This window comes from Scomber japonicus, chromosome 9 (genome assembly GCF_027409825.1).
Source record: "Scomber japonicus isolate fScoJap1 chromosome 9, fScoJap1.pri, whole genome shotgun sequence".
NCBI lineage: Eukaryota > Metazoa > Chordata > Actinopteri > Scombriformes > Scombridae > Scomber > Scomber japonicus.
The window spans coordinates 24,155,246-24,173,814 of record NC_070586.1 but is presented as its reverse complement, the minus strand read 5'-3'; the positions used below and the strand labels follow the sequence as shown (position 1 = coordinate 24,173,814).

The 18,569-nt window shown below is 39.4% G+C and overlaps 1 protein-coding gene across 1 annotated transcript in view; it reads right to left on the bottom strand.

Annotated features, from left to right (window-relative positions):
• Window positions 1-11,749, bottom strand: part of LOC128364938 (versican core protein-like) — a 41,453-nt gene extending 29,704 nt beyond the window's left edge. The window contains exons 1-6 of the mRNA XM_053325555.1: window positions 11,732-11,749; window positions 11,293-11,356; window positions 9,578-9,961; window positions 8,253-8,427; window positions 7,957-8,084; window positions 5,667-5,960 (exon numbers count right to left, since the gene is read on the bottom strand). Of these exons, the coding sequence (XP_053181530.1) occupies window positions 5,667-5,960; window positions 7,957-8,084; window positions 8,253-8,427; window positions 9,578-9,961; window positions 11,293-11,356; window positions 11,732-11,749 (1,063 nt within the window). The remainder of the gene's footprint in view (window positions 1-5,666; window positions 5,961-7,956; window positions 8,085-8,252; window positions 8,428-9,577; window positions 9,962-11,292; window positions 11,357-11,731) is intronic.
• Between the last annotated feature and the right edge of the window lie 6,820 nt (window positions 11,750-18,569).

Below are 18,569 nucleotides of genomic sequence, written 5' to 3'. Positions count from 1 at the left end.
AAATATTTATTAACTGATTTACTTTTTACAAAGTATTGTGTGCTATGTTACCATGTAGCCAGACAACGCACGCCTTCATGTGCCACAATATTTTCCACAAGCCTTTCCCACACGAACTGGGAGGGCAAAAAGAGATGTCGAGTCTCTCAGCTGAGCCACATCATATGATGTAACAGTAAAAGTAGCTTTAATCACCCGCTTCGGTCAGGCAGTCTCCAACTGTCCTTACAGAGAGAAGAGACTGCGTTTGTGGTGACATCATCTCTTGAGGTAGTGTCCAATCTAAGCTGAAGAGAGGCATCTGTGCTTACTCAGGTAGACTGCCAACACAGCTGTGTCATTGCCAGGCTGGCTGTAAGTAAGCTAGTACATACTCACACTAGGACAGAAATATTGCAATGACATACTGGTTTGAAGTACAAATACACACATGGCTCACAGAAACACAGGCACATTTTTCTCTCTCTCTCTACATTTAGTACACATACACAAACATACAGGGCATGCAATGTGCACTCCTGTCAACTAAACTGACCACACTGCATATACACAACCCTGATGTATTGCATTAAACATACCAGCAGTTTGATTGTGTTACTGCTTTCTCAGAAAGCCTTTTCACCTACCGCTGAGCTAGACCAAATTCCCCAAAACTGCCAAAAACTAATTAATTGAATTGTAGCCTTTCCAACTGACCAGATCCCACCAGGACAAGGAATGAGTCACCATGGCAAAAAAAAAAAAGATGCAGCTGCTGTTTGCATGTGAGATCATAGGCTATTGACCTAAAAGTAATGGCCTGGATATGTTATATGGATATGTTATGTGGATATGTTTATATTTATTGATGTCATTAATTTAATTTGTAATATGTTTATTATAGGAATCACACTTAAAATGGAATATTTGGGGCAAAAAGGGCATATTTGTCAGACTGGTATTGAAAAAAAGAAAGTTTGATGAGGTGTTCATGCAAAGGTTATAATGACCTTGTTAAAAGTAAAACTGTATTTAGGATTTGATAGTGATTGTGTCCTTATCCTTGTACTCTCCTGGGTTTTTTATCTTTATTTTCCTCTCTGTGTCCCATCTTTTCTCTCTTGTCAAAATAATTGTCAGGATATCTGCTCAGCTGGACTGACTGAGGAGGTCCTAAGGCTTAGCAGTCTTTCAGCAGCAGTCTACACTGTCTAACACACACACACACATCAGCCTGAGGGAACAGGAACACAAAACATGTCATCAGAGAAGAACTTACACGCAAAGCATTTTCTCACCATTGCACACACCATTACTAGTACGCTATACCTGCTCTTATATGTAAATTACAGTTACTGCCAAATATTATAGCAATTTGGAGAGCAAGTCACTGAAGGTCAAAAACAGTCCAAATGGTTTAGGAATACTAGTAAAATTAAAATATGAAAAGAAGACAAGAAGTCACAGGGCAGCCTACAACAATAATGGAGAAAGCTTTAACTACACCCAACATTGCTGTATGATTTAGTAAGGCCTTCTTTTAATTTTTTCCATTTCATTACTGCGGTCAAATAAAGAAGAAATCACAATCAGAATCAATTCTATTCCAATGTGAAAGTCATTCTTGGTTTGTCTTACCTGATTCATTCTCCTTCTGCATGGCAGTGGTCACTTGGATGGACTGTTCATCAGCGACCACTGTCCCTGGAGTCATGGTCCTGCTGGCCACGGCTGAAGACATCGGAGCGGATGTAAAGAACTCTGTACCGATGTCAGTGGCTGTGTCATCCTCTGTCAGGAATTCACCGCTGTGCTCTGGCACATGGGTAGAGGATTCATCAAAGACGTGGACACTTGATGGTGATGTCACATCTTCAGCTGAGGTTCCACTGTCAATGAGGACAGGATTGGCTGTCACTGTTGCAAATGTGCTCTCTTCTTTGTGGACAGCTGGTGTCTCTACATCCTGCATGTGAGGTGTGTTTTGTGTTGCAGTTCGGGTAGTTTGAGGTGACGCTGTTGTTGTGATCTTCGTTTCGTTAGAGTGGAAATCTTGTAAAGTGGTAGTGACAGGGACTGCTGTTCCATCAATAGTACTAGTGCTGTCTGAGCTGGTTGGCTGCATAGGTGGCAGCCCCTCTACAGGAAAATGTGTCACAACCTCATCCATTTTAGAATCATAGTCTGTGAATGGTGTTGTTAAATGAGTCCCAGCAGGTGAGGGTGTTGACTCTGAGGATCCGAACACCTCTTCAATGGTCAATTCAGCTGATTCTGTTGTGAGGTCAGAGGTCATCTCTGTGGCGTTTGGAGAATCCAGAATAGTTTTCTCTGTCTTCCCCTCAGCAAACATGGGCTCTGTGCTGAGAGAGACATATGGTATGGGAACATCAGGTAGGACTGTGCTAATCTCAATCACTGACTGATCATCTGGCTCCTCAACTGGCTCTGACACTGCTTCCGTGGTTTCTGTAGCGCTTACAAAATCATCAACATCAAAGTCTGGTGTGGCTGTTGTCACATCATCAATGTCCTCGTTTTCTTCTTTTATGGTGGGAGCAACTGTGGTGAATAACTCCTCTTCTTGGTCTGCTGGAGTCGGACGAGGTGGAGCCATACTGGTAGAGAACATAGAAGGAGTGTCTGGAGACTCTGCTTCTACTTCTGGTACAGTTTCAGATGTTGTAGTCACAGTAACAGTGCTACTCTCCAGTAAAGGGATGAAGGTGGTGGAGCTGGTGGAGCTGGTGGTAGTGGCGGTGATGCTTACCACAGATAAATCCACAAAGGAAGTCTGGTTGATCACCTCTTTCCTTCCTGTAAAACACACAAAGTTATAGACATTATGCATCTTCATAAAATCGAACTACATTGACTGCAAAATTAAACAACTGTTGATTTGAAAAATCAAGAAACATAAACTACTACGCTTTTAAAATGTAGGTGTCATGGGGAAAATGGCGTGATTGCTCTTGAGATAAGTGAGCAACAATTTTATTTTTGGGCCATATTTTTCTTTGTTAATCGCGGATCTTTTTTTCTTGCCACTGTTGCTCATGTGGGAATGTTGGGTCTCTTTAAAGTTAAAACCTGAAGAGTTTGGTTGAGAACCTGCTCTATGTGTAAAGTGCCTTGAGATAACTTTGTTGTGATTTGGCACTATACAAATAAAGATTGATTGATTGATTGATTGATTGATTGATTGATAGATGCTATTTTAAGACCATGGATTTCCCCAGTGGTGTGTTCACGGTGTGTAAAGCAGATCAAACATGTGTAGATGAAATATATTAGACAATTCCATTTTTTTAAAAACACACAACAGCAAGTGTGATTCTAAGTGTCCTAGAAACCTCAATGTCAACGACTTCCTCCCTGAGCTCTTGATGTTGTTTATAACTGACCCTAACCTTAATTCATGCAATGCTGTCAAAGAAACAGTGCAGCCATAAGTTATACATAAATCAGAGTTTTCATGTGCATCAGTTGGAAAATAACCTAAATAATCTTAATGTATATTTGGGCTCAACACTATTGTGTTGATTTTCTGTTAAATTGCCTTTCCATAGACCAGCTCATAGCAAATGGGGCTGTGTTCTATTTTTTACAAAAAAAGGCCTTTGAATGTTTCTCTAAACATTTCCTGAAGAGTCTGAAATGATTCATGTTACTGTTGCCAAGGAGTTAAGCAAACGATAAACTTTCAGGAATTGAATGTTGTGGATTTCATTGCCCTGACAATTGTTGTCCTCTGCTGTGCACTGTACACCGTTGGCCCTGACATTCAGCAACAGTCTGTTCCTAAAAAGCTCACTAATTAAACTGGCCACATATGTTTAAGGTTTTATTAATAAGAAGGTCCCTTTAGCTCCTTTTATTTTCTCAATTTTTCCTCACCCCTCTGTCCTCCCATGCCCTTTCTCATTTACGTATGCATATAAAGCAGTGTGAGAGCATTAGACAGCTTTCCTCAGTTGTGCAGACAGACTGTGTAAAGCCAGCTGCTGACCATTACGTACTAGCCCTCTTTCTTCGTGAAACTATCTCTGATGTAAGGTGTGAGACATGTTTTTTCCGAACAGGAAATGTAAAGCCTGCTCTCAGAGGGAGTGCATTATCTCACCAATTCATCTAAGCTGTTAGTGAGTCTTTGTTTTTTTCGGGCCAATCCGAGGACCAATCAGAAACCAATTATCCCCTTTTCCCTTTGCACCCAGCTCCTTTCTCCCTGTCTTTCTGTTTAGTAGCAATTGTAGCAACTGTAGTAGTGATTGATGCAGGTTTTCATAGTTTACATAATATATCTTTTTGAGACATTATTGGGAGTGGGAAAGCAGGAAATGATGGAGTGAGTCCCACCAAACGAGGTCACTTGAAAAGCACTTAGACAGGGGCGTAAATACAACACGACTGAGAGAGTTGACATGGAATACACAAAGCAGGAGGTGAGGGTGGCCTGTTTGTGCGCCCTCTGAACTCCATGGGGACTTATCACTGCGAGAGTTAGCATTGCTCAGGGGCAGTAAATGGCCAAGCAGAGGAAGGCTTATCTGTCCAACCTCTCATTTGTAAAGATGGAAAGGCCAGGTCAGGGGTCACCACAGATGACTGAATTTAGAAGTCCAGCAGTAGCTGTCCATTATCCAAACGTCTGCTCTGATAACTACAAGTGAGAATGACGGAGGGCAAACTCTGACAGCGGAAACGAGAGGAGAAAGGCGCAAAAAGAGTTAGATAGTGAGGCTAAAAGGGCTGACAGGTGTGGTATTAGTTACTTTCGCTGCTTCTCTAAATGGCGACTATTATCTGTCATTTGGTTTTGCCCTGGGGATACTGATTAGTTTAGAACACACATTTTTAGGGATTAGTCTAATTCTACTAACTTCCAGTGAACCATGAAGTGTCACTATTTATAGAGATCCGTAGTGGTATTCTCCTTTCTTCCCATGGTCATTAATCAATACAATTTGTAACAACAACTATATTTACATGCATACTTACAATGTGAATACATTTTCATACCATTTACAGCTTGATTACTCATTGATTAATTAATTACAATTACTTTGAATATTTGAACATTTTGAATAGTACATAAAGTATTTTAGTTTGTTTGACATCATCAGTGTGGTTTTTCTAAAATAAAGTTTAAGGTGTTACTGTTCACAAACTTGCAACACATTACAGTAACGGCTAGTCTGCCCAATGCTTTTAAGTAAACCACAGAAATGGGTGTGAGACTCAAATGTGAGACAGTGAGGTCAACTGGACACTGCGATCAGCAGGACTTGTCTGGCACATGACACACAATGCTCATTGTAAAATAATTCATCCTCTTTGTTCATGTTGTTGATACAAAGTGAACAGAACTTTTGACAAAAGATGAGACAGACTGTAAACATTTTAAAATGTTGGGTTGGTTCAGATGTGGGAATGTGTATAGTGGTGCAAAGAAGCAGAAAATCAAAGGGTGGGGGAGCATAGACGAATAGATGAGATCATAGGTCGTTACAGTTTAGGCCTGGTTTTGTCAGAAAATGGTCTGTGCCTTCAATCACTATGTCTGCTTTTACAGCAGAGTATAAACATATAAACTATATGACCAACTACATGCACATAACACTGTGTTCCATGACACACTATAAACATACTAAATAGTGACAACAAGATCCTGTGAGTGAGTTTACCTTTAAAACAGTAAGCTCCAAGCTTAGTAGTTGGTTGTGGGAAGCCAGTCTGGTTTCTGTAGCGATACATGGTCCTGACGCCGAGAAGGCCTCCCCCACACTGCATTCTGGGTACGGCAACAGGATGTCGTGCACTGCCATCAGAGAGCCACCCGTAATCACATCGGTCCAGGCCCTGTCGCCAGGCTGCGTGAAGCTGACCAGGGTTTGCCAGAACAGCATTCCTCTTCTTACACTCCTCATTTGCTTCCTCAAAAGTCATCTTACGGGTCACAGGAGCATAATACACTTCACCTAATGGAAAAATGCAATTAAGACTTAACGAAAAACACTAACTCATAGTCAACATAGCAACAAATCATCAGTGATCATGGTAACAAAATCTGAAGCAGTCAACCAGGGCAGAGTTCATTTTATTTACCAATCAGTACTGTATCACTAACAGATGGACAGTAATTCCACGTTTCATTCTGGGTTATTTGAACTGAATACAGAGTTAAAAGCATATCACTTGTAGTCATCTCAAACTTCAGATTTTGGCCGTTTTGACCTTTTAGAGGAGACATGCCCAAAAACAGCTGACAAAAGTCACAGCTGTGCAGGGCATAGACCCAAAACATCTCCCACTGATCATACTTAGGACAACAGTAGTTCATTCATTATAATATTCTGAGGTGGGATAGCAATGCAGACAATGTGCCTGGCCTGTGTTTCAGGACACTAGCTTTCCCCTCAAGGCAAGGCAGGCAAGGCAGTTTTATTTATATAGCGCATTTCATACACAATGGCAACTCAATGTGCTTCAGTGGGTGAGTGGACTACTGTAGCTTACACCTTCTTTCATTCTTTCATTTGGGACAAATGACTGGCTAAATGTTTTCAATTAGTCTTGGGGGTAACATTTTCAAATATCTCATGTTGGTTTCATCCCATTGATTGATTGATTGATTGATTGCCTTTACAATGGCAATAAGATAAGGAGGTGCCTTCCACCCAGGAATTGCCTCCCTGTCAAAAGCAGCAAAAAGACATGAAAATCGTCTACAAACAGTTCACTATTTTACATGGATATATGTCCTCTAAAATGTATTGATGATATTGATGCTGTTAAGTTATTACTAAAGACAAGTTTGTATCTATATGTCAAACTTGTCTAGAATATTTGCTTACTGCCTAATTTGAATTTATCCTGTATCTTAAAGCTACTTGCATAGTATGTTATGGTTCATTCACAGCACTACCTATTTCCATTAAGCTTCAAGGAATATTAACCCAACTACTCAATTTGAAGACTTTGCTCAACATTATCTGATACTTTCTATTGCCAATAAACACAAGACAATTACAATCAAAGATACACCCAATTAATCAATACGATTAACCATTAAGTAGAGCAATTGGGTGTACTATATGTCTTTGAAACACAGTTATGAATACAACAAATTATTATGGCCCAAAATGCAGTGAGGCCAAAGATGCATGTATAGTTTCTTGGAGGGAATGAACAGCTGAAGCTGGGCACACAATATGATTTGAGCATGTTTCTGACCCAATTTTTTTAGCCCTATGACTCATTTAAAGTGGAAGCTGTGTGTGCATGTCCCTTGTTGCAATGAGGCTGGGGCTTGTGTTCCCTGGCTGACACCATACCTTTATAATGCAAATGTCAAAATATTGAATGATGTCTTCATGTTCATGATCAATTGATTTGCAACACACCCAAAAATCAATTAAAGTTATATTATAGTGCAGAATAACCCACGGGCTGCACTGTTCAAACCCCAGATGAGAAGAACAAGAGGACTGACTGGGCTTCAAAAGTGTCAAGAGGGATATTAATACTCAGTTGAGTTTATCAATAGTCACTGAGTGGACAGAAAAAGATTCTTGGCTGAGAAGTAAAGAAGAAGTGAAAACTTCTCATAAGCAGTGCCAGTGACATTTAGAACATCCATTATCACATGTTTTGGCCTCTTTTTCAATAACCACTATGGTGGAGAATGGATTTCAAACAGTCAAATGACAAGGAGTTTCTCTGTAACCCTAACCCCCTTTTTACAATGTTGACCTAAAAGATCAACCATTGTCACAAACACACAATGGAAATAAACTAAATAAAATATGTGTATTTCCAGAGCAGTCTTATAAGTCATAAAAATAATTTGCTTTGGCACTGTGGTAATTTGGTGTGTTCTTGAATCCATCCAAAGGGGGTGTCAGTGCCTCTAAACGACACCTCATTGATTTCCGTGTGGAGACTTAGGAAAGCCTAATCTTTTGGCTGACTTACCATCAAGTTTGTCGACATAACAGTATACATCATAGGTGTCTGTAGGTTTCCTGGTTCCATATGACCTAATGCCAGGTGTAGTCTTTAGGTTGCCAAAACACCCCTTCCTTGGCACTGTAATTGGGTATCTGTACAGACAGAGAATTGAAGAGCCATTATAACACATAAGTCAATCATCTCACCCTTGTAAAAAAAGTATTTTGCATCACTTCATAAAACAAGTAAATACATATTTTTGAATAGTAGTGTTGTTTAAAAGAAATGAAATGACCACTGATAATTTAAATCCAACAAACCTCACTGTCTGGTCTGCAATCCAGCCTGCATCACACTGATCAAAGCCATCCTCATAGGCTGCTTTCAGTTGATCATATGTAGCGATGGATGTTCCAATGTTTTGGCAAGCCTGGACGGCCTTCTGGTAGTCTAAATTGTATCTGTCAGTGCTTGCCCGATAATGAAAGACAACACCTGGAATCAAATAGAACAAACAATCAACACCAAAGTACAAAACATAATGAGGTTTTGTATAGAAACATGAACATAGTGATCTGGAATTAATCAACATAATTTCAGTGCTGTAAATTATGGCAAATGTCTTATAAGTCACACACAGTAAGTGAAATAATTGAGTCTCTCAGCTTATTTGGAAAGACGTAACTTTGCAGTAAACCAAAAGGATAAGCAAAATACTTGACAGTTAACCACAAATGAACAAGATAACTGCAGATGATGCCATGGCCCTGAAATCCCCATATTTGTGGACAGTGAACAGACATAAAAGATGTGATTGATAGTCCTAATTAACATTGCAAATACTTGGATAAGATGTTGTGCAGACTGTAAACTAGTGAAAGCCAAAACTATCCCAATCATCCCCTAAAACATGAATCATATCTCCTAGAATACTTCTCAAGAGATAATGACACTAGGTAGAGATTGCCCCCCCCCCCCCCCCCCCCCCCCCCAAAGAAAAAAAAAGAGACTTCTGGCTTGGAGAGTGCAATACTATTAAATGATCATATACGTAATTTAAGCTTTGTGTACATTTGCTGAGGGATTTTGGGGATATTATTCTTGCTCAGTGAAAAGTAAAGTACAATAAACAAAACAAACAAACTTGGTGGCACCCACTGAGTGCCCCACCAAGAGAAAATTCTCCACTGACAAGGTGGCACCCAAGATGACAGGGATGCATGAGATTATATCATAGCTTTTGCTCTGCCCATATAACATCTGGAACACCCTCCACATTTGAGCTCTTAAGTCTGATTGGGTTAGATGGATGAACATTGGAATTAAAACACTGCTGTATGTATGATATGGACAGGGTCCCAACTTTCATCAGACTCTCTTTGCATCACCTCTAAAATAAGAACAACTGAAAACTGTGGTTACTCTGTATAACTACTGGGTAGCTGCTACTATCAAAGCAAGCAGAAGGGCGCCCATAGTTTTCTCATACTGTTTACATTTCAATCATCACTTGTATTGCATTTCACTATTATTAAGCCCTTGCAGTATCCCCCCTCTACAATCAAACAGTATCTTGGCAGAAACAATTTTAGGGACTTTTGTCTGATACCAGTGTGACTTGGGAAAGATAACATGAACTTCTTACCGTTGACATTGAGGTTAACTATGTCTTGGGTGTCTTCAATGCCGTACATGACCTCACAGCGATAAGTGCCTGCATCACTGGCACGTAGCTTGACCACTGTCAATGAGGCATCACCCACATCCTCAGGGTGACTGGGCACTGATACGCGGTTCCTGTAGCTGGCACCTATCTTGATGACACCATTTTGTGCCACCAGCACCGTTGATTCTACTTCTCCCTCTATTCTGGTCCATTTGATACGCAAGTAATCTTGGGTATAAATGGCCGTTCCATTAGGACTAATGACTGGTGCTGTGGTTGGGATGGTAGAGAAGAAGCAAGGAAGATTTACCTTCCCTGAGAGGGACCCAGTGACTGGCCTGATTATCGATAACGTGTTGGAGGCTGAAAGGCAAAAGACAAACCAAAGGGTTATTATAAATACAGACTTAATTCATATTAATTAACTCACAACTATAATTTTTGATTATTTATTGCTACTTTTTGTTTTTTTCATTTAGGTATCCTCTGTTTATTCCACTGCCTGACTCATTTACATTGACAGGGTGTGACAACTACACCCAGACTATTAAAAAAACATGCATCATGGCCTGAAAATGGCTCTTGGAAAGTCAAACATCATTCTTAAAATGATGGGTGTGGGAACAAATTTAACACTGACTGTAGTCTATGTACAACATGTTTGCATTAAGTTAAGGATGATTGGTTAAACAGGTTGCATCACTTCATGTTTGGCCACTACAGAGTTCTGCATGTTAGCTGTATTTCTCAAACAATCCCCCCTTTAACTACAGGACTACTTGATGACTGTTAGACCCACATAAAAAGAAGTGGCATATGTCATAAGCATCCTGGACCATATGTCTCCCTCCTCTCATGACCTCCTACTTTATTCTAAACAGAAAAAATACCACTGATATAAAACACCTATATTGCTGTACATGGGTATTTAGATTAAGTTTAATCCTGCATCTTAAACTACTGCAAAACCCGACAAGGCAACTATTACTAAGCTTAATTCTGCTCCCCTCTGAGCCCTGACTGTATCTCAGTCTAATTCCACTCCTGTGTAATGAAGCAAACCAAGGGGGATATCAGACACAATGCCAGACACAAATGAATGGTAATAGGCTGAATCACATGTAGCACTGTTGAGAGGAAGAAGATTTACTTGTTTTTTGAGAGGGGTTGGGGGACATTCACAAGGAACAATGCAGGGAATGCCCTGGAAACAGTGGTGAGACAGCCCCAGGGGCATGATTGTGTGTGCTTTAAAAGAGGGCCTTATTAGGATGAGGGGTTAAACCAGCTGTTATTTCCAGACTGAGAGCAAAGTCTAATTGAAAGGTGTCTATCCATATGCAGAGACAGAAAGAGGGACCAGGGGCCAGGAGAGCCAGGGGGCCCAGCGGGACCCGATATGCAAACCCCCGCAGACCACACGCCCACCTTCACCTCTGAATAGAGTCTCATAGTTTTCACAAGAAGAAGACTACTAGGCTACTTTAAGAAGAGAGTAAAACCTTAATGCTGTAAGGTACCACCAACACATATATATTTTACTGCAGATAAACTGTAGAGTACAGATGCTAACTGAATGCAACCTTGTTAGAATATACTATTTACTTTTTTTTTTGGTCTTTATGTGTAGTGAAACACACAGAGGTGGAAAGAGGTGAGGGTTAGGGTTGAGAATGAGAATGAGGCAGACTTACCTGTTGCAGTTGCAGCTTCACAGAGAAAATATAACCACAGGATATGTTTTATGTTCAGAATCATCTGTTGGAAGAAGAAAAAAAGAAAGAAAAAAAGGTGCATTAAGGAGCAATTCATACAGATTTTCTTTTTGTGATGTCTTTTATCTTTTTTTTGCATCCACACTTAGGGAGTCACAGATTCATCAATTTATTTTTTCTGCATCGGTATCAGCAAAATTCAATATTCATCTATTCTTAATACAAACAAAGCAGACATGAGCTCAGCTCAGCTCAGAATCCAATAACATAATTTAACATGAAATGTTATAAATCGTTTTTTCTTGATGTAAATGGACTGAGCTCCTTCTTTAAACACATCTACACTTAAAAGAACGGTGAAACACTTAAAAAGCCCTTGAAAACAGGTGACATCACATTTACCTGACATATAACATACCTGGCAGAATATAGTCATACCGTTAAAAATACTATTTTGAGTGTACAAATGCCATTTAATAGGCATTTGTGGGTGGCAGGGCTGATAGGTAAAAGCTTCTTGTAAGGTCGGACTGCAGAGTTTTTGGAGACGAGGACAGAGAGCAGTGAGCCCCCCGCCCTCATTTGCACCCTACCGTATAAACACAAGTGGTGGGTCAAAGTACGAGATGCACAAAAAAGACGCTACACTTGCTTTGTAATGACAACTGACAATGCCAAAATATCATCATCTAAAATGTTTCAAGGTGGGTAGAACCTGTCTGTCCACATAGAACCACGCTAATGAATACTCAGTGTAAAAGTATTTTTAATGCATACAATGATGTGCGCAAGCTTCAGGCAGTTGCAGAAGGTTTTCTAGGAATCCGAAAAAAAAGTCAAAGGAAGATCAGCACTTGGGCATCACATAGGCGTATAATTGGTTACAGACATTTGGAGCCAGTGGTCCTTTATTTGCAAAATGCTCTTTGCTATGAAATACAAAAAACTGTCAGCCACTGGGAGCTGATGCTGACACTGTCATCCAGTGAAGAATATATTCAAATTTCGAATTTTTACTTTTGGTGCCACTGCTTTAACTTTCCTCCTCTCCAAAGAAACACCTGCTGTTTGTGGATGCTCGTAGGAAATCTAGACAGCATTAACTTGTGAACTAAATTGTATGCTATGAATCAAAAAAAGTACTGAAGTACTTTCCAAACCGCAGTGCTGATTTAGTAAACTCGCCTCTCTCAGCAGCGGGAGACACCAGTGGAGGTTAAGTAAGGACAACAAGGCATCATTGGGTGCGTTCCTGTTAAATAATGTCTCGAGTGAGAACAAACTTCCACTTGAACCTAATCATAATTTAAAGAGTTTAAAATGTATAATATATTACACATTGAGAAAAAAATATGTCAACAATTACAATAATTAAATTTTCCAGGCTTTTAGCAATAGTCTCGATTGATACTTAAGTTCATTCTAAAATACTGAAAAAATACTTACGTTGAAATATGTTTTATTCCATAAAATACACAAATGACAATGTGTGTCCTTAAATCCAGTTAGTCCCAGTGCGTAACATGCGTGCGTAAAAGTGCCCAAATATGTCCACTCCAAATCGGCGCAACAGCACTTATCTCCCTGCGCCTTTTTCTTCTCCTTGAGGCTCCAGAGTTACGTGGTCCAGCTCCGGGATGATCCTGGTTCTGAACAGAAAGACAGAAACCGTGAAGTGCTGGCAAGCAACAAGTTCAATTTTGCCTAACGCACACTGTTATTTCGTCAGTGAGAGGCGGGGCAGAGTGCCCATCTGAAAAGTGAATGAGACACCTTGGGGAGGAGGGAAATATACTTAATTTGGCCCTGTGCCTGAGAGGTACATCCTCATCCAATCAGACTTTTATTTTACCAGAGCAGGTAATACATCCTTCAATTTAGGGTGCATGCATCTTCATTTTAGGATGCTAAATATAATATTTTCAAATATGTATGAATGTAATAAAATGTAAAATAATTGTCCTCAGATTTTCTTAAATTATTGTAGGTGTGTCATGTTTATTTCGCTTGTTGTATCAACAATTAAGTCTCACATTGTGCGTAAAGCACACCAGTCTTATTCAAGGATGCGCAATGGAAAGAGGGTGGTGCAGACCCTGGTTCTTGAATTTCAGTCAGAAGTCACTGTTGGTTCCAGCAACACATTTATTTCAATACTGTGAAAGAGTTCTTCCCGTCAATCCTACTGAGCCATTTTAGACCTTTTATGGAGTCGCATCTGTCATGTGTAGTGGACTTCGCGAGATGTCCACAGAAGAAAATATCAATCAAGCTTGCCCTAATAAATTCAGTTATTTTATGCGCACGTTTTTAACTGGACTGTCATTGTGTGTTTGCACGTACAGTATACGTTATACGGACATCGTTTGGGAGAAACTATCGATCTATCTATATGTATGTATAGAAATGGGTCATAATGGGAATTGATCTGGGAAGTGATCTGTGATCAGTGATCAGTATGACTGCCAGACTAAAGTGGTGGGGAGTCAGAAAACAGTGCTTAAAACCTCTGTGCTTGGCTTTTCCACAGGGGGGAGAGGCTGGACTGCAATTTATCGACTCTTGTCTAATAGTCACCACAATTGGCTACTGCTAGATAGGGAGGAGGGCTTAGCTGAGTCAGTGAGGTGTGTGTGTGTGGGAGGTAATCTGCTGTCTGGTAGTAATTTTAACTCCCAACAGTGCTGGTCTAAGACATGTCTCTTCCAGTTGGTCTGTGATATCTCAGAGACCAAAAAAATCAATAAAAAATGATCAAATGATAATAAGCATATGTGTTGTCTGTCTGCGGTGCCTATATCCGGAATGGTGCTAAAAGCAAATTAATAATTGTCATATTTTTGGGACACTATGCAGGCTGACGGACCGGAGACCTGTTTTACTGGCATTCATCCTGCGATAATGACTTGTTCCTGGATGAACTATAATCTATTCCACTGAAGATCCTCTTTTTATTGGTTGAACCGGTGATAATTTCTTGGCACTGAATTAGAGTGACTTAAATGTGGAATATTATCATAGGCATGAATTCCTAGATAACCCCTTTAGAAGGAGCAAATAGCAAGAAGTGCAAAGGTCAGATATAACATGGTGCTACAACTATGCCTAGCAAATATCTTTGTTCTCTTTTTTTCAGAGTTTAACATAAGGAATTCCCTGTGATCTAATGACACCTGACTCATTGATCACACTCTCAAGAAGACAGAGTAGCTCAACTAAATTACATCTTGTCTATGATAAATCTTACAGTCGAATACCTGAAAAGAAAAGGTAATTAGAAAGTGCTGTTTGTGTTAACATATATTTACTGATTTTTGAAAGATTTTCATCAGCTAAACCAGGAGTTATATGTGTTTTAATTTTATAATTACATAACAGAGTTGTATAAGACTGCATTGCTTTCACTTAGGTCGATAAGGTGAGCATAACTGACTGTTTCTCATTTAGATCTGTGCAAAAACCAATCAAACAAATTTCACTTTTTTGACATAGAATTAACATTTTTCCTTGCAAAGCTCACATAGAAGCTTTGTTTAATGTCAACAGTTCAACACCATGAATGAGTTCAGCTTAAAGTTATGCAAAGGTACCATGCTAATAGTGTACCTTAATGACAGCCTCTAAGAGACACAACAACTTCTGTATGTAAATCCAAACTGAAGGGCAAGTCTGGCTGCTGCTTCTAGCAGTACAGACTAGTTGCTCAAAAATGATGTTTTTTGTCTTCTGAAGCCTCTTCTGCCATCTGAGAGTCAGTACAGAGGTGATAAGACTCTGACAGAGAAGGTTACCCTTGAAGCCCAAGGGCCCTTGTAAAAAGTCATATAGGTGACTTCAATCATTGCAGTGCTCTCTGCAAGGCTTAACTGGTCTGGACTTTGAGAAAGAGGAGGTGAAGGAAACACTGGGTGAGATAGAAATGGATACATTTATGTGGGTGTATTCCACTAATTCTCTGTATTACATATACAACCTGCTACTTAGTGTGGCATTTAGTCTCTATTAGACAATTTAATACAACTTAAGAAAATTATAATTAAACATTGATGTTTAATATAGGTCTATGCTGTTTGAAGCACGTTTGAACTCTTGGCATGCAGAGGAAACAAGGGTGCATGTATTGCAATCAATAATAGAATGAAAAAGACATATTGCATACTGATGACACACAGCTCCAGGGGACAGCTTTCATAACTAAACAACTTGACACAACGCTGAAAATGACCTGATTCTGGGCAGAATTTACCACCTGACCCCGACATAATTAACGATAACTCACAACGGTTTTGGAGTTATGGGAATCATTTTGTCATTTACTGCTTTACCTTCTTAACTGAGTCATCGTTAAGTTAAAAGTTGCAACTCACTGCTGTGTAAAATGTCTCTACTGTATGTGTTACTGTGGATCGCCTGTTGCCTTTCAGTACCTGTAAATCAATAAGTCAGAGAGCCATTCAAAAAGTGTTTGATCCTTGTGATCCACTGTCTGGGCCCCAAGATGACCCACATATCACATGACCTATAAAGGTGGTCTACCTCCGGCCCCATGCCACCTCAAACGGCATAAAAGGAGCATTAAATTTCTCTGGCCCCAAGGGATCTCTCCTCCTGAAACTCTCAGCTGTGGAAGCCAAAAACTGGTCAGATTTTAAAGTGTTTACACAATGTACAGTTCACAGTGACCTTAAAGATCAAGATGTTTCTTTGGTTCTGTAAAAGGGAGTTCTCCAATATCTACAACCATGATCTAAATCACTGAGTCACCTGATACGTTATAAACTAGAAGAAACCAACACCTTGCACACACCAAAATGACCAAATGACCGTTTCTAGCATTGCTTGGAGAAAACTGAAATAAATAAATAAATAAAGGTATGAAATCCTACTCAACATGTTACCCGAATTTGAATGCATGTATGTTTTTGTGGGTGAACCCCCTTTTTGAATCATAAAATATGGGAAAATGAAGTTGCCTCTAGATAGACATTAACCTTGATCCATTGGAGCCAAGTGTGGAGGCCCAGACCACTGAGGCTGATCCCTTCAGCTTTACAGAGAGGCCAAAAGAGGCAAGCGATAGTGCAGGGAAAGATTTGAATCATGTTTCTTCAAACCAATTCAGGTCAATGTATATTTTGCTATTTTTTTTGTATCTAATGATATTGTCTGAAGAGAAATGTAAGACAGCTTATGAACAAAGTACTTGCATGCAAACCAGAGCCTGACTGATGTAGACATTTTTGGCTGTTATTAAAGAGCTGTTAAAGGTATACTGTATATAGAAGCTGGATATAATGAACCAGGGTTCTACTTCTTGGGTCTCAGTCTCTGGACTGTTTTTTTACTCATATCGTGGCTTATCTCAAACGTTTTGACAAGGACTTGTCAGACTCACTCTTCTCAGCTCCATCTGCACTGCTGGTTTAGTTTTTTTCATAAATAGCTTGTAACATTGTGCAATAATATTTTGTTTGAAAATGTCCACATTTTAGCAAATAATTAAACTTTTGAGCAAATGTACGCTGTTACACACTGTTAAATGTTCTCGCTACATGCTCAGCATACATATTAGTTATTTGGATAAAAAACGCTGCTAGTTTCTTATTTCTATGACATCTCAAACAGTACAAAGGACTATGCTGAGCAATTGAGTTATATCACAGTTGACTCTAATAACAACAGTAGGACAACAGTATGATGAATACTTAATCAATCATTTTTCTATTGTTCATCTTGACTTCTCTGGAGCCATTTTGGAATCAGTCTTAGTTCAGATTTAACATAATTGGTCTTTTGAACAAACAAGAATTAAAGCTATTTAAAACTATTAAAGAAAACATGAACACAGAGAAAATAATACATTTTGAACAAGTTGACTTGTTAAACACTATAAAAATCAGATATAAAAACTTAAATACAACAAGGATATTTAGAATATTGAACTTGATAAGAAAAATAAGGGTCAGATTACAGAAAATACTTGATACCAGTTTGGTTGAAAAAATCAGCTAAGTCAGTTTCTACTTCAGGTTAGTGCTTTTCTTGTGGTCTATGAGCAAGCCATAGACCACACTATGGAAAACACTGGAAGGATTTGCTCAGATCCACAGGTACTAAATTTTGCTATACAGTCAAATCTAACATGTTAAAAATAGATGTTACAGTAAAGTATGTCTGTGTTTTAATAGAAACACAACCAGACAGCAGCAGAATACCACTCTTCTTCCCAGCCAACCACACCCACCCATTTATACAACTTCCGAACATAAAAAGAAAGAAAGAAAGAAAGGGCTGTACACTGCCATTGTGAGGAAGAGTGTACAGTCACACAACTGTCTGGAGCCCTTGGCACCAGGTGTCAATCAATGAGCAGGTGTCAATCATTTTGTGACAGCTGGTGGACTGTCAGTCAGTCTGAAGGGTGTTAGAGCGATAGGTTGGTTTGTTCTGCTGTCTACTAATTGGTGCATCAAGTGAGAGCTCCAACTTTCCTTCCATCTTTTAGCTGGTCTGGATTTAATTTCTTCATTCACTGGGTGATCTCTTTCTCTGTACACACTTCTCTGAACACACTCTGTCTCATCAAAATCTCACACATTTTTTCTGTAGCCATGTGACTACATGACAAGATGAAAGGCTTATAAAAGTGTGAGTGGTGTATTTCCCATTCCAGCTATAGATAGGGATTGGACTGTAGCTGAGATCAGCATGAAGGTAAAATATAGGTTAGGTTAGGTTAAGCTTAAATGTAGCATAGATCATTTTTTTAAAGAATATCACTGGAAGAGAGAAAGGTAAAATTACACCACAGAGTTTCACACCACTGTGGTGAGACTGAATCACTTGATTAGAAAATAAGGCCTGTCTGTGAGACTAAATGTGACGCACAAAAACACATTTTCTGTGAAACTCTGGCAAACGTGTTCCAAGTGATCATCAGATTTCTTCACATTGAGCTTGAACCACCTCACTCAAATCTCAGTGTCGAAGCTGTAGTAAATGATAAAGGTTAAATGGTGATTATTTGAGAAGCTCAGCGGACTGGACCTATATGAAGCACTGCATCTGCCACCTTCATACAAACCACTTTAATCTTGAAGGAGGCCAAAGGAACAACGACAGAGGAAGTAAGTGAGAGGGACAGAAAGATAAAGAAGGCACAGAGAAAAAGTTTTGATAATCAGAAACAGAGACCATTCCCATGTCATAGATCTTTGACAACTTACAGTCAACACAATGCAGGATTGTGGGATCCT